At 42.5% G+C, this 21,886-nt stretch overlaps 1 protein-coding gene across 1 annotated transcript; it reads left to right on the plus strand.

Moving 5' to 3' along the window:
* Positions 1–34: 34 nt before the first annotated feature.
* On the plus strand, positions 35–2,293 carry zfp36l2 (zinc finger protein 36, C3H type-like 2). Its single transcript, XM_028988507.1, has 2 exons — positions 35–176; positions 313–2,293. Exons 1-2 carry the CDS (start codon positions 126–128, stop codon positions 1,375–1,377), a joined length of 1,116 nt encoding a protein of 371 aa, XP_028844340.1. The 5' UTR covers positions 35–125; the 3' UTR covers positions 1,378–2,293.
* Positions 2,294–21,886: the final 19,593 nt, after the last annotated feature.

The following is a 21,886-nucleotide window of genomic DNA, read 5'->3' on the forward strand; positions in this document are numbered from 1 at the left end:
GAAAAAAACGCAGTCGTGGCAAATTGAAGAAAAAAAGTTGCCTGGTGCTTCTTGCCCCCTCCCAAGGATCCTGGTCGGTCCTCGCATGAGAGAGCAGCTACGGCAGAAAAGTTCAGAAGCAGAAAATGTCCGCGACCATCTTGTCCGCTTTCTACGACATCGACATGCTGTACAAGGTACTGTTTTTGTTTTAGTCGAAATCGTCCGATTATTGTGTGTGTGTGTGTGTGTGTTTTTTTTGTTTTTGTTTCGAACTTCTTGCATCCGGGCGAGTGAAGTGGTCGTACTAACTTTTTCGCTACTTTCCGACAGCACGAGAAACCCCTGAACATAAACGCCATGCACATCAACAGCATGCTGGACAAGAAGGCAGTGGGGGCTCCGGTGACCACCACCTCCACCTCCTACACTCCCAACTTCTTCCGCAGGAACTCCACCAGCAACCTGGACGCCCTGACCAACAGCAACAAGTTCCCCTGCGGCTCCTACACCAACCTGAAGGAGATCCCGAGCACCAGCACCGCCATCATGAACAAGGAGAACAAGTTCCGCGACCGGGCGTACAGCGAGGGCGGCGATGCGCTGCAGCAGAAGCCCGCCTCCCAGATCAACTCCACCCGCTACAAGACGGAGCTATGCCGGCCCTTCGAGGAGAACGGCGCCTGCAAGTACGGCGAGAAGTGCCAGTTCGCCCACGGCTACCACGAGCTGCGGAGCCTCTCCCGCCACCCCAAGTACAAGACCGAGCCGTGCCGCACCTTCCACACCATCGGCTTCTGCCCCTACGGCCCCCGCTGCCACTTCATCCACAACGCCGACGAGCGCAGGCCCGCCCCGGCCAACGCCAACGCGCAGGGGGAGTCGAAGGCCGCCGCCTACGGGCAGCGGGAGGCGGCGCAGCGGCCCAAGCTCCACCACAGCCTGAGCTTCTCCGGCTTCTCCAGCCAGCACGGCCTGGAGGCGGCCAGCCCCACGTCCCGCACCCCGCCGCCGCCCAGCTCCTCCGGCGGCTCCTTCTACGAGGACGTACTCTCCCCAAGCTCCCTGGCCGGGGTCGGCAGCGCCTTCCCCTTCGCCGGCCACGACCTGAAGGCCCTGCTGGCCCCGCTCGCCGTGCACACCCACAGCGGGCCCTTCTACGGCGTGTGCCCGCCCTCGCCGCCCTACCTCGGCGGCCACCTGCAGGCCCTGCAGCGCCTGTCCGAGTCGCCGGTGTTCGACTCGCCGCCCAGCCCGCCCGACTCCTTCTCCGACCGGGAGAGCTACGCGAGCGGCTCGCTCAGCTCCTCCGGCAGCCTGAGCGGCTCCGAGTCGCCGAGCCTGGACGCCGGCAGGCGGCTGCCAATCTTCAGCAGGCTGTCGATTTCCGACGACTGAGATGTCGCCATCTCGTCGTTTTCTTGTAGAAAGTGGAGGACTGAAGCCGTCGCATGTTTATCATCATCATCATCATTATTATTATTATTATTAGATTTTTTTTCTTTTTTGGAGGGACGATGGCTGACTACGTCTAACGTTTAGAACCGTAGAGAGACGACATCTGCTTTAAACACCAGGGTGGCTGGCGTCGTCCTCGGTCCGGCATTAGTTCTGCTTTCTGTCTTTTTCTTTCTCGATGACTGACTGACTGTGTGATGAAAGTAGGCATTCCAGGGGCGACGTACCTTCCCTGCCGGTCTCTGGCCTTAAAAAGGCGCTCTTTTACTCCCGCAAAGAGTCCAACGACACGGCTTCTTTTCTTCTTTTTTTCTCCCATTTTCCCCCCTTCTTTTGGAACGAGAAAGGCCGGGCGGTTTTCGGTCCCCTCTCCCCCCTCTCAATCCTACCAAGAATATGCCTTGACACCAGTGTAACAAGTGTTCGTTCTCTCAGAAAAAAGCTTCAACTTTCATTCCAAAACGTTACCTGTTTCACAGCGCCACGCAGTGGTCGGGGTTGGTAGTGCAGTTTGTTGCTTTTGTAGTTTCAAAGCACTCTTGAGTTGGGTTTGTGGGGACATCACTGCTGACGGTTGAAATATATATTTTTTTAGTTTTTTTTTTTTTTTTTTTTTTTGCGTGATTTACATAGCGGTGCATAACTGTCTATGAACTATTTAACTTATTTATTATCTTGTGAAAAGTATAGGCTACATTGGTAATTGTCCATACTGTATTTATCGAGTATGATGAAGCAATAGATCTATATTCTTTTATTATGTTTAAATTATGATTGCCAATATTAATCTGCATTAAGTGGAGTGTATGTTCTTCTCACAGTAATATATATATTTTTTGTTTTTCTTTTTTTCTTTTTTTTTTTTTTTGTAACTTCACTTCGTTATTTTATTGTAAATGAGTAAAAAAAATCTTAATTTAAGAGATTGTATGTAATATTTATTTCATTAATTTGTTTCCTTGTTTACGTTTATTAAAAAAAGTTTGAGTGATTTGCTGGAGGTTGGTTGGTTGTGCTGTGGAAGGTTTTTTTTTTTTTTTTAAGTGAGAATCCCTAGTTATCCAGTTAATGTGTTTTTTGTATAAACAAGTTTTTTTTTTTTTTTTTTTCTCCTCTTCTAAGACCGTCCAAACTAGACATTGAAAATGGAATATGAGTCATAAAACCCCACAACAACAAATTAACCAAAAAGTACCCCCCCCCCCCTCCACATCTGTTTTTGCATGTGGTCACACTGTGATTCCAGCCACGTGCTTGAGAATGTAGCAGCCCAATGTGCCCCAGTGTTATGATGTAGTGCCTATGGGGCGCATCGTTTGACATGCCTTAAAATTAACCAAATAAAGTATTTTCCTACCTGTATCTTTTTACACAAGTTGAATTGAATGTAGTGTTGAGAGTGAGTTGTTTGTTGGAAGGTTGTTACCACTCATAAAGTAAAAAAAAAAAAGTTTAAAGGAAGAAAGGACTTCTTTTTTCTTCCCCCTTTTTGTTTCTGAGTTTGTTTTTTTTACTTCTCTGGGATATGGAACTAGTATGAATCTTCCAAACTTGCTGGACGGGGAAGTGATTTGAACACATTTTGTTTGTACATAGTTAGGTACACAGGATGCGCACTATGTACTTTTTTGACTACTTTATCAGAAGTAAAGCTTTTTGAATGTAACTAAAAACGGACAAAAGACAACATGTGTTGTAATATAATTATTTTGGGGGGAGCCAGTTCACTACAAATTGAGTGTGAGACTGTTAACTTTGTACTGTACATTTTTGTAGTACTCCCAATAAAGTCATTTTGGAAAAAACTCTGAAAAATCAAATTATTTTATCAGTTTGACGTGGCCCTGGGGTTGGAGTATGTGAAGGCCTGGCTTGGGCCTTTAGTTCTGTTCAGACTTGTTGGCTGCAGCTCCGGCTCCTTGTCTAAAAGCGATCAGATGGGTGCTGGGGGGTGTGAGGAAGAGGCCTACCTGAGAATTCCCACCGATCTGCCTTGCCTAACAAAGGCCCAATCAACCACATTGTTTCTTTGACACTTCTCAAGGTGAAACATTGCTCTGATGTACTCCTTCTCACAGCGTGGATGCCTGGAAACAAAAGCCCCCTACCCTACCCCTTATACATGAAATATTTTACAGCCACAGATTCACCACTTCTCATTCTCAACAATCACTGAACTCCCGGCGGCAGAATTCCAGGAATGTCCACGGCTGGCTGGAAAACATGATGGCTACAAATCAAGAGCCGTTCATTCAGCACCCGTTTCCTCTCTGCCATTGTTCCCGAGGTGTGGCGTTGTAGACGAGCCAAGCAGGTAGGTCAGATGGGCGGCGGGAGATAGTGTGCCAGTGTTTGCCTTTCTGCCCTTTGAGAAGCAGCTCCTCTGCTGCCAATGGACCTTTTTTATGAACCTGTTGCAACCAACGTTGTCATTAGTAAAATAAAAGCCCAGCAATCCTGTGCAGTGTCAAGAGTTCACGCCATGATAAGGCTCGCTGATAAATGCAGGCAAATATTTACAGTGTCCTCCAGATTTCATAATGAAATGTTTATCAGGATCGAGGGCTTAGGAGCCTCACAATGTGGCCTTCTCTGCCAAGAAGCCTTGCTGTACCTGCATGCTTGTCTCTGTGCGTGTGTGTTAAAGCGCATGTTAATGTGTCTGCACCCCCCACAATGCCCGGAAATACTCTGACTTCTGATTATGGCAGGAAAGGGCCCTGGTTCCTTAACCACCGCCCATTTCCAGGCCTCTTCCCCTCCTGCTGTTTTTGTCATCTTTATTGGCCCTTTTTGCTGCAGCTTTTCAGCCGCGTGGAAGTTGCTATTTGCGTCACAATGCTTTTGCCTGAAAAGCAGGGAGAGTGATGCCGAGCTACTGGTGTCCTTTTTCTATGGCTGTGTAACTCTTGGCTGCGCCTTTTGCGGCCTGGAGGAGCTGATTATGGAACCAAGTGCGACGACGAGCTGGAAAATCCAAGGCCCTCTGCTTTCACAAATACCTCCCATCTCAGAATAGCTGGTCCTGAATGTGCTTGTGTAACGTGCAGCATGACACCTGTGGCTTTTCAGTACACACAGGACCCAAACTGGTGAGTTCTGTGGGCCCGCAACTAAAGGAAAGAAGACAGCATGTGTGTGTGTGTGAGTGTGTGTGTAATGGTGCTCCGATATTTCTCACCACTCGTTTACCTGCTTTCCGGTAAATATTTGCGGAGCGTCGGTCTGAGGTAAGTGTTTACCATCATTTTAAGGCAGGTTGGAGTGTGTCTCTTTACATGTGCGCAGAGAGAGTCCCTCCATTTATTAACCTCAGCTTGAGTAGTTCCAGCTAGACAGCCCTCCTCCCAAAATGGCGATGATGAGGTTTCTTAATAAGATCCTAATAAGTGTTTGGTGAATGATGGAAACATTTGGTGAAGAAGTAAATGCACCAGTCATGTCAAGGGCTTCCATTTTACTTAGATCATTTAAATTTACATTTACATTTACGGCATTTATCAGACGCCCTTATTCAGAGCGACTTACAATCAGTATTTACAGGGACAGTCCCCCTGGAGCAATTTAGGGTTAAGTGTCTTGCTCAGGGACACAATGGTAGTAAGCAGGATTTGAACCTGGGTCTTCTGGTTCATAGGCGAGTGTGTTACCCACTAGGCTACTATCACCATAACTGAATCAGATATCCTGTAGCACATACCCCTCTAACATCAGTAAATGTGTTAATCCCATAAATCTAACAAGACCATGTAAATATCTACATCTACATATATAGCATCATCAGACCAGAATATATACAGTATTATATGAATACCAAAAAGTATTCACGCATCACTGAATAATACCAAACACATCACTTTTTCCAAAATGGATTAAATGCATTTTTTCCTCAGAATTCTACACACAACACCTTATGATGACAACATAAAAAACGTTTTGGCAAATTTCTTAAAAATAAATGGAGAAATCTCTGACTAAGTCTCTTAGTCCCCCCTGATTGCTCAGTTTAGGTAGCCAACCAGCTCTAGGCAAAGTCCTGGTGGATTTGAACTTCTTCCACTTCTGGATGATGGAGGCCACTGTGCTTATTGGGACCTTGAAAGCAGCAGCACATTTTCTGTACCCTTCCCCAGATTTGTGCCTGGAGAAAAGGTCTACAGTCTGAGGTCTACAGACAATTCCTTTGACTGCATGCTTGGTTTGTGCAACTGTGGGACCTTATGTAGGTTGTGCATTCCAAATCATGTCCAATGAACTGTTTCTCCCACCGAAACACCTCAATGATGATCAAGTGAAATGCAAAAAACGCCAAAACCGGCAAAACCTTAACTAAACATTTTCAATGTTGTCATTATGGGGTGTTGTGTGTAGAATTCTGAGGAAAAAAATGATTTAATCCATTTTGGAACAAAGCTGTAACATAAGAAAATGTGGAAAAGGTGATGCGCTGTGAATACTTTCCGGGTGCACTGTATCTATATGTATAATATCACCAGACCAGGTTGTGTAGCTACATATCACCAGTGTGATAGAGACTCAACCAATCATATTTTATTATATGTTCTGAACTCATGGTCATTTTTAAAAACAATTTAACACCCACATACACTTGAAGTTCACAGTCAAATGATCTTCCAAAGGTGTGGTGTGGAGACCTGCTGTACTTTGTCCTCTGAAAGACAAAGTTCTGGCTAAAGTGTGAATCTCCAAAAAGTGTGACACATACGTTAGCACACACACAACACAAGAATTGTACATATTTGAAAGTGCTTTGTATTTGCCAGCATTATTTTCCATTTAGAACTCTCCACCCATTGCATTATTACACAATAAACAGATTGTCTGGACCAATTTAATGCAGAATGCCAGTGTTTGTGTGGCTGTGTTTGTGTGTGTGTTTATGCGCCACAGGGTAATTACATATAATCATCCAAAATGTTTATACTGTGTGAATACAGTGGAAACGGGTGCCCACACACTGCTTACTGAGGCTTTTTTTGTCGAATCTGACAAATGGAGAAATTTTCATTGCCTGCATGTGATTGTCTGAGAGTGTATGCTTCTCTGTGTGTGTTTCTGTTGTGCAATAGGCCACATATAGCCTTTGAGGTTTGACCTGGCAAACTCTGGAAGGAAGTAAAACCAGGTCAGAGGTGGCTGTCACTGAATCTTGCAGAGCTGCGCTCTGATTGGCTATGGGGTGGGGTTACTGAGTTGGTGGAGATTCTTCCATTCAGTTTCCACATTCCATTCAACTTTCTATTTTGGCCCATTTTTCCCCAAACAGCAAGCAGTGTTGAAACTGTGTGCAGAGGACACATATGATTCAGCTTGTACTAGAACTACAATTACATAATAAAAACTGTGCAATTTAAGTTATTATTAATAAAATAACATTCGTAAATAATATTCTGTATGTCACTGGAGAAATTTGCATCTTATATATTCAAAGGATTAAGGCTATTTTTATTTTTGCGTATGTCTCCTTATGACAGCTCTTGCACCAATATGTTCATTTAGTCTGTTTTAAAGGAGTTGTCTTTACAACCTTGCAGTCTTCAATTTACTTTTGTAAGGTCTAGGTTACATTTGTGCTGTTTGTGCATGATTTGGAATAAAAACCTTTATTGTGTCTATTACATAGATTCCTTTGGAGTTTTTTTCCTGTGGAATCCTGTGGAAGACTGTCTTCACAAAATATTTACAATCATAACCTTTTACAATCTATTAATTTGAACCGTCGAGGAACTATTCTTTCTGTGGCCAGTCCTGAGCCGAAATAAATATGCAGTGATCATCCAGAGACACATCCAGAGAGAGAGAGAAAGAGTTAAAGAGAGATCAAGCCACTGTTAAAGGCTCTGGCATAGCTATACAGACAGTCTGATTTCTAAAATGGGTTACAGCCTTTAAATAGTCCCGGCACTATCTCTGCTCTACACACTCACACAATGCCGACTCATGAATGTGTAACATCCCAGAAATAAATTCCTGTCTATGCTGTTTTCCACTAACATATGGTCTGTTACAAACAGAAAGTGTGTGTGTGTGTGTGTATATATATATATATATATATACACATACATTATAAACACAACCTCTTTAGATATATATATATATCTAAAGAGGTTGTGTTTATAATGTATGTCTGTACTTAACATATTTAACCCTTTGTGTGGTTTCCATATATTTTTTCAGGTCCAGTGGAGGGGGCAGGTGTACAGTTTGAAGTCACAGACAATGGGCCAAAATAAAGGATTCTTGGATTTAAATTAGAACATATTTGAAAAAAAAAAAAACATAACAAAAATATAACACTGAAATGGGTCTGTCAGATCTGGACACCATTCAAGGGTCAAACACAGAAACTCCAAGCGGAGTGGAACCACCGTCACTCTTGTGTGGTTTTAGTAGATCATTGACTACACAGTGCTACATCATGAAACAATGGCAACATTCACAGGCACAAGGCTTAAATCTTACTAGATCAGATGGGACTGTCAGTAATTACAAATGGATGCACAGGTACTGATCTGAGGACAGGATTCTGACCTTGTTATGCTTTCTTTGTCAGCTTACTTATTCTTAATCTGTCTTTATCAGCGTTGCATTCCAACTGGGCTTGCAAAATGCTACCACAATGCTAGAAACAACACAAATTAAATTCTGTAGATTTCTGTATGATTCAATACATTTTATGTCATTTGAGTTTATGATCTAAATCCAGCATCTACAACTGTCACACATACAAACTGATCACAACAGAGCCCAGACTGGAGAGGGCCTATCCAGTCATGATTTCATTGCCACAGTATTGCATTACAATGTCATTGCTTACAGTATATAGATTAGAGGTGTAAACCTTCAGTGGTCTCGTGATTCGATTACGATTATTGATGCTTCATGATGCATCCCATCAATTTTTTACAGTACTGCTCATTATTTTTTTCAAAAACATCAATGAGATGAGAGTTATGGCCTGGTTCACATGGAAGTGTGAACCAGGCCTTTTTCTGGCCTTCTTTGTGTTAGGTGAGGGCGAACTGAATGACGACCGCTTTTCTGCTCATTGGATAAAATCAAAGCATCCACACGGGTGTTGAGCACCAGCGTTCAGTCGGCTGCGTGTTTAGAGGGCATCCAATAATTGCCGTCAATTGCTGCTGAAATCCCATTGAATGTTAAACAGCGTTGAGTGAACGGCTGTAAAAAGCCATTTGAACACATCTAAAAAACACATGTGGCGTTTAGAGTGCATTCATTTCGAACATCCATGTGGACAAGGCCAAACTCCTACCCAGAGCAGTGCTGTACTCAAATCAGGCTGCCAGTCACTACTGGCGCTGCTTTTTAACTACAATTTTTATACTGCCGGCAGAAAAAGTTAATGGAAAGACATGGTGTTTCTGTTTTACATCCAGTTTCATCTCACTCTCTGCCCAGTTTAACTGTTTAATGAACCTTTAAGAATAGAAAACTAGGACTAGAGCAGTTGTTCTAACTCGCAGTGGTTTCCTGCATCCTTGGGCCGGATGCAGGAATCTTATCCCAAGAGAGTGGTCATCAATGATCCTTTTAGGGGTCACATGACACATGGCCAGTGGAGGCACTGGGTGCACAGACCGTCTTTATGCCCATGCTTAGGATGGTCATTCATGCAGCCGAGCAGGAGACCACTCCATAGCATACACATACACACTCACACAAACACACACACACTGAGCAGTCTCTGTTGCTCCACACACACTCCTGTTCTAGAGAGTAAATAATTTGCTCTCTGTGGGCCACAGCCAAACCTGTTGGCCAAACACACTCACACACAGTCACACACAGTAAATGACTTAATTTGTGCCCATATGAAAACTGTGCATATTCACTGCACCAGATCACCTGGGCATAAAATGATCATGTGACCGAAATTTGATTAAAATCCATACACACACTCCTGACATTTTACACTGGGTACATGACATAACGACAGTGTACCTGGTAATGGAAGTTCAATGATTAACCTATAGACTTTGAGGCACATTATGTAAAAAGGCGATCCTGTTGCTGTGCAGGTTGGCTGAAGGGTGTTGGTGTTGGCTGCAGGGTCCCATGACACACTGACCTGGGCCTGGGTTAGAGTATGAACAGGTTATAACAGGTGTCTTCTGTCTGTCTGTCTGTCTGTCTGTCTATCTATCTATCTAGATCATGATCACATGATCTGAAATGAAAGATCAAGATCTCTCTGATAGTATTTCAGCATTGCTGTAAATGTTTTCACAGTAGGTCCACAGCACTGATATGTGCTTAGTCTACTTCCATTTTAACACACACACACACACACACACACACACACACACACATGCACACACACAGAGACATGCACACACACACAAGCCTTGCAATGTTTATGTGCAAAACCTTGGGTAAATTGTTGATAAAATTCCTGTTTTTTGGGAAAACAATATGTGAAGTAATCTGTTACCGGTTCAGCTGCTCCCGTTCAACATTATTTCTTGTCTGAAGCTTCATACAGAAAGTCAGAAAAACTATCCTGAGTGCTGCCAAGTGCCATCATGGATTGTTAATCCAGAATATTACTGGTTTAAATTCTGCATGTTTCAGTTTCTTGACCTTTTTTTATTATTTGGCAATAATAAATAGTAGTTCTGATCTGCCATTTTGCTTGGGATAAACATGACTATCACATATCTCTTCAAATAGCATTCTGCCATATTACATTATTTATGATCACATGTCCTGTTGTTGCCTGAATGATGTTGCTTATGAACTGCTGGGCCACAATTATGTGGCTGATGTGATAAAATCTAGAATTCCTTGCTGTTGAGATGTTATGAGGGATTAGGAGTTTCAAGGCGGCATTCTGCAGTTCCCATTGAACTAATTTTCCAGTAGACAGAAGCTTCCATAACTTGTTTTTGTAAAAGATGTTTGTACATTTGTAAAATATTTTAGCAATAGCTGTGAAAACCCCTCTCCTCAATGTAGAATGATGATTCTAAAAGATTGTGGACTGTTTGGACTGGAATGTAGTCGATCTTCATATTTCTGTTTTATAAAATGGCATTATAGAGCATGGATGAATTAAATGGAGTGGGGACTCCCTTGTCTCCTCTGGCCATCTCTCTCTTTCCACCAGACTCGTCACACAGGCCCAGTTGCCCAGACAACTGGAGGGAGGTGTAGCCTGGTTACCTGTCAGGTGACGTCCCTGTCTAATCTCTATGTCAACACTCATCATTCAGGGCCGTGGCCACTTGCGACACTGACCCACTTTCTGCCCTGCTTCTTTTTGTTCGGAGGGCAGCTTCCAGTCACACTAATGACTTCCAGACTGAGAGAGACCAATCAAAACAAAGACATTGTCATCAACTGACCCCATTTTCTGCTCTAGTTTTGGCCCATACTGCAGTGGGAACAGAGGTGAAGTGTCATTATGGTCATTAGAGATTAATGTAGGCTATTGATTATGGTCATTATTATTGGATTAGAATTAGAGTTATTGGTTACAGTCAGGGGACACTCAATACTATAAATACAGTGTAATCGTACACTGTCATTATGGCTATTGAAGTTATTACAGTTTATTTACACAGCAAAACTAGATTAGGGGCTCCAGCCAGGAATGCATATCAAGTATAACCCACAATCCAAACGAAATAGCGATAAAATTTCTGGTTCTCCATTTACCATTATGATCTGGCACATATTCTCTTCATCATTCTGGTTAAAACTCCAAATATTGACTCTCATTCCAGTCATGTCGTTGGCCATTGTGAAGGGGAGAACCCTGCAGCTGCTGACAGATCTCGTCTTTATTGTTCTGATATTACTTTGCAGGTTCCTGTAGCAGCTTTTTTTCTGGCAGGGCCAGAGTTCAGCCGTGGTTGATACAGCACAGGCTGAAATCTGCTGTGTTGGGTAAACACCGCGTTTTCACATACACACCGTGCTCGGCATTAATAAATAGTGTACATTACTTCAGACCACACACAGGTGTGTTGATGTTCTTCTGTGTTTCAATGGTTATCAGAGCGAAGAAAATCTATCACAAAAACATATTAAAGAAAATGCAAAAAAAAAACAAGGAACTAACCAGACCACATTGCAAACAAACTGGAACCAAGGTTCATTTCGTATGGAATAATGAACCACCCCCCACCACCAAACGAAGAGGTATGACTGCACAGTAATAGGAGCAGGAGAAGCAGCTGGACACTTGTAATGCAACACAGAATGTTGAAGATGTGACGAGGTGACGCGACTGGCACCGTGACCGGCTGGGCTCGGCCATCACTTGTGGGGATTTCCTGTCCGTCAGGACGACCTGACTGAACGCTCTCGGCATTGTGCATCTGCACCAGAAGGTTCCCTCGGCAGGCAGGTAGGGCAGCGCCTGAACCAGCACCACCGATTGTTCCTTCAGGCTTCGAGGAAGGAAGTTTGTGTAGTGGAGAGGGGGAGGGGACAATAGAGACAATGGAGGGAGTTGTGTGTGTGTATTTGTGTGTTTTCAGGTTTTAATAATAAAAAATTCATGGTTCCTGGGGTGTAATTCCTCTGTGGCATGTGTAAAACTATTATGTTATCCTATATACCGTTGTATAAGGATAATATGTGCATTTGCATTTGTTATCTAGTAAAACTAGTAAAACTCCTACACCTTTTAATCACCAGCTGATCATTTTTAATAACTGGGACCTGAGTTTAAAACAGCATATTGTACACATTAGTAGGACAAGCCACCAAGGACTGAAAGGATGTCATGGCGTCCCCTTCTTCTTTACCGTGCCAGAGCATCTTTTACTCAGTCCTATTGTACTGTTCCGCCTGCTTTTTCACGATGTTATCTGTCACTAACTCATGCATCCTAACTCATGCACTACCTACATAGCTGCTAAGATAATTGGCCTCCCCACACCCGGTCTTGCTACATAACAAGTCCACCGTGTGCACTGGAACCTCACTGGAACAGGACATGACACACCCACTTCACCAATGCTGCTGTGGTCAAGATGAGGATACGGGAATTGAAAATGTTTGGAAGAAGCTGGATCTTTGCTGCCATAACCACTCTCATTTCCATAGTGTGTTACAGACTCTCATTTGTACGTGTTTGTTACAGGGCATGACATGGTTGTCTCTTAAATTTGATAAAACTATCATCATCGACAGATGTGAGTCTGTGGAAGAAAAGTGAGTGTGAGTGTGTGTTCCTCGTGTCTCCCAGCAGCAGCAGCACCTGCACACCACACACCGTCAGGCTGGATTAAGTGTTCTGTGTTCTGCCGTGGAGACGACAATGTCACACATACATGTGAGCACATTGGCACAAAAGCACACCAGCGCACTCACATAATACACGCAGAATGTGCAAATCCACTCTTTTTTAAAATGAAGCATCGAAAGGACACAGATACGCACACTTTCATACAGATGCATACACACACATACACAGACGCAGTGTGTGTCTTATCCTGTGTCCTTGCTGGACCTCTGGTCAGCTCATGTTTATTTCTCTCCATGTGGCAGCTGTGATGAGTTCAGGACGTGCCGTTCAATTCTTTCCTTGTTATTTTGGCCATTGTTTTTTTAGTTTGGTCTCAGTTTTGTGTTTTTGGCTGGTGCCATGTCATTTCCCACACTAGTTCACGCCCTTTCACCTCAGGCTGCCATGCCTTTTCCTCAGTTTCCCATAAGGCCACGGTTCCATCAGTAATTCAGGGTTCAGACAGTCACCATCTCCCACTGGGCTGGCTGCGGTGACAAGTTGTGGCCTCTACGCCTTGTGAATCAGACTTAGCCAAAATTAACTTATTATCATTCATGTGCTGTTAAGATGAATTAGTGAAGGGAAGAAATGGGGCGTTGCTAGTGAAACAGAGTGAATCAAATTGATTTCTACCCTTAATGACACAGATAACACAGATGTGATGGGTTGGGTTAAATGCAGAGGACACATTTTGTTGTGTCACTGTGTGCTGTCACTCCACTTTCACTATATTTCATCCAAAGCTCTAATCTAATATTGTGCCAATTTTCACTCTGTTTCACTAGCAGCGCCCCATTTCTTCCCTTGAATGATAATAAGTTAATTTTGGCTGAGTCTGATTCACAAGGCATAGAGGCCACAACTTGTCACATAGCACAGCACACAGTGCACACAACCACATGAAGAAGCAGTGTGTGGGGACAGTTCTTTGCTCAGTGGCACCTTGGCGGATCTGGGATTGAACCAGCAACCTTCTGATTATGGGGCCGCTTCCTTAACCGCTAGGCCACCACTGCCCCAGTGGACAATAGGAAAACATGAAAACGTGCTAACAACCTAACTGCATCTTTTGGTAAGTGAGTGAGCAAGAATCTGGACTGCATTCCCAAACGTGATGTGTGATGTGAGATATGAGACTTGATATGTGAGATGTGAGACAGGAAGTGGATGCCGTGCCTACTTTTGTCAGTAATAGTCAATATGGTTAGAAAAGCACAGACAGAGTTCAGATGACATTAGTTCTACATTCACATGTGGAAATCAGGCCAGGCAGGACCGCTGGCACACGCCGGGGACAGTTCCCCGGGTTCTTTTTTTTTTTTACTGTGCATGCAAACAGATAGGCCTTACTCACCCCTGACTCACTGTAAACGGAGGATCAGACGCTGCGACCTCCCCAGCCATCAGACTGTCAGCTGCTGCAGGTCTCACTGCGGTGAATCATTAGCCAGAGGAGCAAATAGGGAGTCGGCAGAGACCCACATGCCCACCATGCTGAATCATTACAGAGTGGCTGGGTCACAGAATACACCAAAAGTCCCCTTTTACCACACAATACGTGGCTAATTCAGCATTTTCCTCAACAATCTATTTCATAAACCATATGAATATGCATAAAGGTCAATGAATGTGAGTAGTGTGTTTTGCTACGGCATGTAAAAATTACTTTATAACTCACCCCCAACCAAGCACTGATTATATGAATATACATATCAGAAGATCACATATGATAATCTGAGGTAAACTATAATAGTGAACATTTTATGTGAATGACCAAATGAAGCTCTAACTCAATGAATATTTTTTTGAGATGCATTATAATGTACATTTTCATTCGTAATTTCTGTAATTCAGTCATAAGATATTAATTGCTAAAGGCAAATGCTGCTTGTCAGATTAAAGGGGTTAGTGGAAATCTCTTCACTGTGTGTGTTCTGCCCCAAGCTGCGCGCTGGAGCCCAAACCTGTTGGGCATGTCTGGTCTGTGATGGAGTTGAATGGGTTTATGTGATCTTAACCCCACTCACCTCAACATGCACACACTTTTGGACCGCCACAGCCTCACAAAGCATGTATTGTGTGGGAAACATTGATCAAGCTGGCCGTTGAGATGAGAAACAGGCTAATGCACTGAGTGAGAAATATATACTAGGATATTTATGATGATTCTGGGTATGCAGCACTCAGCTTAAGTTCTACTGGAGCACGTGGCCATGGAGAAAAGGAGCGACTGTTTCATGGGTTCACCGGTTCTAGATTTATGTTGGTAAGGTGAAGAGGGGGAACTCCTGACTTATTCAACATCTCATGCTGCACTGATTTCAACTAATCATTAACCAGAGAAATGACATCAGGTGCCAATTACCCAGAAGCCTCTTATCCCTCGTGGCCAAGGGAGCTTCGATGGCAGAGAGGTGGAGTCACCGCCAAGAGAATTGCACAATCCTGCCCTCCAGTCTGCACACAGTCACGTACACATAATCTTGCAGAACTGGAAGTCCACAGTCTCCTCTGTTAATTACAACCTTTAATTAGACCATGTATCAGCTTGTATTCAAACTAGAACTGCAATAAATAATTTTTTGGGATGAATATATATTTTTGGATGTTCTGGAGTGGAAACAGCATTTTCAGGTCACGATAAAAAATTTATCATGTCTGAAAAACACTATGTTATTTGATTTTAGCTCATTTTGATATTCAGAACCAAAAGTTTAGTAAAGAATGAAATGAAACGTAGAACTATAATCGCTTTATTTCATTAATTACTAGAGAACAATGTATTACATTTACACCTATACTGTTTTTATGATGTTATGATAACGAATACTGCATGCATGCTAATGTGTAGTAATTGTTAATTACACATTGTTTTTTTTTACACTGACTGTAAAACTTTCTTTATATTTAATGAAATGGGTGGTGTAATTCCCCTGTGCCTGTGTCCCATGCCTCTTCTGTCCCTGATGGAGAGAGAAGGGGCTCAGGTTACACAGTAGAGGTAATAATAAACCATACAAATAATATTCTTCTACAGTTTTTTGAAAAAACATTTTTGTCACGATGGCTGGACATGGCAAGTAAGAAGGACACATACGCACAACGTCACGAGACAGGGGTTTAATACTTGGTAGACAAGACAAGGGAACAGGCATGAACAGTGTAGCTTTATACAATTATACACAGGTAACAACAATCAGGAAACATAACACAGGACCAACATGAAATTCCGGTCCGAACTCTGGAGTAACCCGGAGTAACCCCTGCCGGACTAGATCATGACAATTTTACTTTTAATTCTTGCTCTGTATAGTCTCCCCCATCACATGCCAAAGACATTAAATCGGGACTAGGAAAAGGACATGCTTCATCATCCTCCTTGAACCACACTTTCATAATTTGAGACTAATAAATCTTGACATTGTCCACTGGAACATGTCTTTGGCATCAAAGAAGAAAAAGTCCAGTGATGGCATAAACTGTTCATTCACTAGACTCCAGAGCTCAGCTGACATCCATAACATTGCTGAACCTCAACCAGATCAATCATAACACCGCCTTCAGAGGCTTGAACAGTAGAGACTGTGTAAGGTTGTGCTCGATTGAGACTGATCAGCCCACATGACCTTTTTTACATTGCATCACAGTCCAATCATTATCACTTATTTCATTTAGACTCACCAAGTGAGTGGGTCTTTTGGTGTGATTTTTACTGTCAGTTTGACAAGCGTGTTTGTGATCCCAAAAGTTGACAGTTCCCTAATATCATTCCATTATTTATCAATGCAATGGATGGTTTTTTCAGCATCTCATTACTGGTGTTCTTTGCTTGATGTTGAGTGATCACTGGCCTCTTATAATTCAAATGAAGATGCTCCACTGTGCTCCAGCATAAACATATTAATTTTATTTTTATTATAATATTGATCTAATCATTGGCTCCTATACTGATCCAATCATTGGCTTATTGAAATCCAACTGGCCAGACAGTGTATATGACCTCTTCAACATGAAATAATGTAGTCCTCAGCATTATATACAGATGGAAACAGCCACCTTTTCTAATCTATGCAAGAGCATCATTGTCCAGGAACACACCAGTGTTTCACTATAGGATCAATGTCCTTTTTCTATTTGTTTATTGAGTTTTACCATTCAAACACATTCTTTAAATGCATGTGTGGTGTAGAACATCTTTAAAAAATGAATGTTTTGATAATTTAACCCTAACCCAGTATGAAATCAGGGTCTTCATGCTTCATCCTCACCCACATGACCACAGAAACTGAACCTCAGGAAACACTCCCAGCCTCCATGTCACTTCCTGTTGCACACATTTGCAAATCAGCATGAGTCAGTGTCACAGGACTGTGCCATGCATAAAACCACACCACTGTCCCTGTTTTTCAGTGAATGATTGAATTTATGTTTGTCAGCTCAGCTACTAGGATGGTTGTATAAATCTGACAGAATTCCTGATGTGTGGTTAAATAGAGTTGATTGGGGTTTACTGGTGGGTTGATTGACCCAGTGAGTGTGTTGCGTGTGTGTGTGTTTTTTAAGAGGACAGACATGAATTGGGAAATGAGAGAGAAGGAGAGAGAGAGAGAAAGATTACAGTTTTAATGTACTGTAATTAAAACAATGAGCACTTTGCACTGACTAACATGGACAGGGTGGCTGTCCCCATGCTCTCCTTTGATGTTAGTAATCGGTTTTTCACTCAGACCCCCACACACACATACACACACCCTGCTACTGACCTCTTATAGTTGACCCCCCTCACCACAGACGACGTGTGTGACAATGCTTCCAAAAATATGTGTATGTGTGTCTTGTGTGTGTGTAAGACAGTTAGAAGTAACATGCTGTAAATGTAAAAAACCCACAGGAAGAGAGCTGACTAAAGTGTCTGTGGGTACAGATCTGAAAATGTTATGTGTGTGAAACCACGTTGGATTGTGTGTGCCTCTGTTTTACCACAATCCTTTGTTTTTAAACCCTCCATGATGTTTAGGTGGTAGATGTTGTGTAATGTTTCTGTCCACTTTAACAGTGTATACTGCGTGCACACAGACACACACACACACACACACACACACACACACACACTTGAGAGCAAAGGCATGTTAACCTTTTAAGATTATATATATCTTTATTCCAATTAGCCATCCCTCTGTGTTTGTATGTTTTAGTGAATAATAAGGAGGAGGTGGTGCTGATATAGTGGAGAAGCTGGGTGTGCAGGGTCATCACCTTCCCTCACATGGTTCACGGTGTCTTGCTGTACCTTCTCAGAAACGTGGTGAGAAAGAGCCTCTGACCAATTCCTCCCATTCTCCTGCACCAACTGCTGAATGACTGACACACATTAATACTAATCACTCCACTTTGTCAGCAAGTGAACTAATGACATTTATGACAGTATTTGAGGGAAAGGGACAGAAAGTGCAGCTGAAAATGATTAGCGTTTGAGATCAGGAGATGCTGCCTCTCATCAAAGAGGGAACCTGTTACTACATTACATTACATTACATTTACATTACATTACACTAGACCAAAGTGACCCAGCGTTACATTTCTCAGCAAAATAATTGAAAAAAGCAGAAAAAACTGTTCCTCCAACTCAGACATGTACATCCAAAAATACATCTGAACAAATTCCTCATCAGGAACACTACCCTGAGCAAAAAACCCATCAAAACCCCTTTCTTCAGTAGCATTTACTGCATCACTACACTCATTAAGAATCTACATTCGTTTGCATTTTACTATACTCAAATGTACTTCTGTTACAATTGATGTTTGGATTGCCATGCATACATAAAATGTTTTATTTGTTCAGCTTTAATCCCTCCTAAAAATATTTTTTACATTCGCAGATACATAAAATGTGTGTGGGTTTACTTGTTACCTTTTCATCTTGTTTATTATTATGTGGTGTGCTGTTATTGGCTTTTGTGATGCCATAAGGACTGAGGCACAGTCCCAACATGAGTATTATATTAATTATCACAATATTCTCTTCTGCTGGTTTTATTCTGGTCTACTGTATCCACTGAGGTGAACTTGTTTAATTTGCCAGGTTTAATAAAGATTTTATTACTGGTTACTGAAGGATGGTCTCGAGGCACGTCTGCTGCAATATTTTGTACTTGTAGTTGGAAGTGCTGGGTGTTGGGAGATCTGAGATTGTGGAGGAGTTGAATCATATTTCCTGTTACCGTGGCCGGGCACAAAACTGCACCATGTGAAGCAGAGGTTTCTCCTTTCATTGGAGCACTGCTAAACACAGGCCTGTGGAGAAAGTGTGGGGCTCAGCGCAGACTGGCCTTATTTCACCTGCTTCAGTCTAGTTGGTCTGTTAGTCTTTCTCAGTCTGAACCAGATCTTGCTTTGCCTTTCTATAGATTCACAACAAGGAAAAAGATGCAGCCTGGACCCGATTTCTTGAAGTGCACCATTATGATTTCCTGAAAAATATGTTCCCTTTAGAGGACCAGTAATGTTGTGCACATCAACAAAGGATAAATATCTTGGAAATGCTGTGTGCTACAGAATGAATGTGCTGCTTGAAAGAGTATATAGTGATCCTTTCTCATGAGCTTTTTTAATGTTCTATGTAGAAAACAATTCATTTTCTGTAATGTTAAGACTTTGTGACATCTTTCAGCCAATCACAAGCTTTGTCAGTGCCAGAGACTGATATATAAATGTTGTAAATTTTATGAACTGGCTGCTTGCATTAACTCGCTGTCAGCTGATGGACAAATGCTTGATAGTTTCCTGTTTGTCACCCTCCCTCCTTCACAGCAGAAACAGGATTGCATGAGTCAGTCAGTGGCGGAGTGGGATGCGTAGGGTTTCTCCCGATAACGGCCCGCATCGATGCTGAAACAATGTGCTGTGTGCACGACAGCACGTATTATTCTTCTTCTACATTTAATGGCCCTTGTTAGTGTGTGAGGATTTGGTGGATTTTAGTTGTTTATATAATATCCACCCATGCAGTTGTGTGACTTTTGTAAAATTTGTCAGGGGAATTCCATTCCCAGATATATTCCAAGGTGAAAAATCCCGGTTCTAACACACAACTTAGAAAAGCCATCAACATAGTAAAAAGCCAACACACCCGTCTCACACGTTCCTCTCCCTCATGGCCTTCAATTCCTGGTTATTTCTGCCCCCAGGCCATCAGGCTGTGCTCCACACACAGGGTCAACTCCCACGCAAGTCATAGACTAACTTTTCACAATATTGTTTTTTTATCATTATTACAACCCGCACAGCCTATATATTGCAATTATGTAACAAATTGGCATGCAAATAGGTGAACTGGTGACCCTAAATAGGTGTGAGTGTGGGTTAAAGGTTTGCTGGCAGCACACCCAGCAGGGTTCCTTATCCTGCACCCAAAGTTCCTTGTCCCTGGAAAGACTTACACTTACTAGGTATAAGTCCCTGTGTGCTTAAAGAAGTGACTGAAAGTGATAAAGTGAGTGATTAAAAACTCATCCATTTTATCTTAAAAACAAAGACAGTGAACAGTGATTCAGTCCTTCAGGAGGAAGAATCCCAGTCGGTTTGTCTCCCATTTTGTTACTATAGAGTCGTATACATACAGTTGAACAGAGCTGAAAATCATCATATACTAGTTTTACAGACTTATGACATTTATTTCTTCTTCTTATTATTTATTATATACATTGTAAACACAACTTATTTAGAAATGTACATTTATAATGTTTTAATCATGATTAAGATGAGTTTTGTGCTAATGATATAGGGCTACTTAGAACAGATAAATGTTGCGTTACAACCATTGGAGCCAGTCTGTCATAGGTCACAGGAATCTGGCTAACTACCACTGTGTTAATATGTCATATGTTAAGGTCATGTATCATTTAGCACTAGCATCATTGATATCTGTGACTCTAGTCCAGACTGAACTGAACTCAGACTTCAACCAAAGCAATAAAAACGTCCACACCAACACTGCCCTCCCCAGACAAGTTCTGTGGCTGGTTTTAGGGTTCAGCAGCTAGTTTGACCAGCTTCACAGTGGTCATACCAGGTAAAACCAGCTTTGACCAGCAAGTATGACCAGTTGTGTTTTCATGCTGGTCATTCTGGTCTACCCACTAAAAATATTCAACTTGTATAAACATTAAATATGAATATAGATTATTTTAAATACATTTTATATTTTGGGCCCCATGTTATGTCAGGCCTTGATGTCACCATTTTTACCCCATCTCCAAGTCAGGAAAAAAGTCCATTATTGCAATTCTCCATTCACTAAGGCCAGGGTGTCCCCTAGTGAATGACTAGGTGTGTGTGTGTGTTTGTGTGTATGAGCATTTCTGTGTGTTTGTGTGTGATTTCTATGTACTTCACTTGCCATCTGTTGCCAAAGGAAGTCCTGTTGTCCCTCTGCAGTTTGGCATCTGCGCCCCTGATTTATATCCCATGGCAGGAAGGATGGCAGAGCATTATCTCCTGCTTTCAGTACAGGAAGTGGAGCTCTTCTGGTGGGGGAGGAGGGTTCGAGCTGTTTGGAAGTGACATCATATGAGAGAACATTTTACACCTGGCTCACACACCTCCCCAGGTCACAGTAATGAGTTCATTGGTGACATGCTGTGTCTATCTGTGTTTTTTTTTCTCTGCTTTGAGACCTCGGATGTGCTGGAGTGTGTGTAGTGTGGTGGGACAGGCCAAGCTGAAGAACTGGCTGCTGAGCAGGCAATGGATTGCACCGCTGAGGGTTTGCTGGCACACTGGCAAGCTTCAGGAAAAGGTTTCATTCACGGAAAATTCCACTGAAAGTGTGGGACTCTCACACTAACCGCTGAGATCTCAAAACGGACAGGAGATAAAAATATGGCCATGACAATGTGCTCATTATGATATAAAAAAATACTTTATCATACACCCTCCCACACACATACACACACACACACACACACATGTGACCCACATAGACTTACAAACAAGACTTGTTACGGTGTATTTATGACTTTTATGACTTAATTGCCTTGTTTTCTAATTGGCTAAGTTTTATGTCTTCTAATGTTTTATCTTCTCTCATGTGACTCAGCTCTGAACAGAAAGTGCCCCTGCACTCCTCTGTCTCCACTGCCCTTGTAGATTCGGCAGTGGATG

Source organism: Denticeps clupeoides, chromosome 8 (genome assembly GCF_900700375.1).
Source record: "Denticeps clupeoides chromosome 8, fDenClu1.1, whole genome shotgun sequence".
In the NCBI taxonomy this organism is placed as follows: domain Eukaryota; kingdom Metazoa; phylum Chordata; class Actinopteri; order Clupeiformes; family Denticipitidae; genus Denticeps; species Denticeps clupeoides.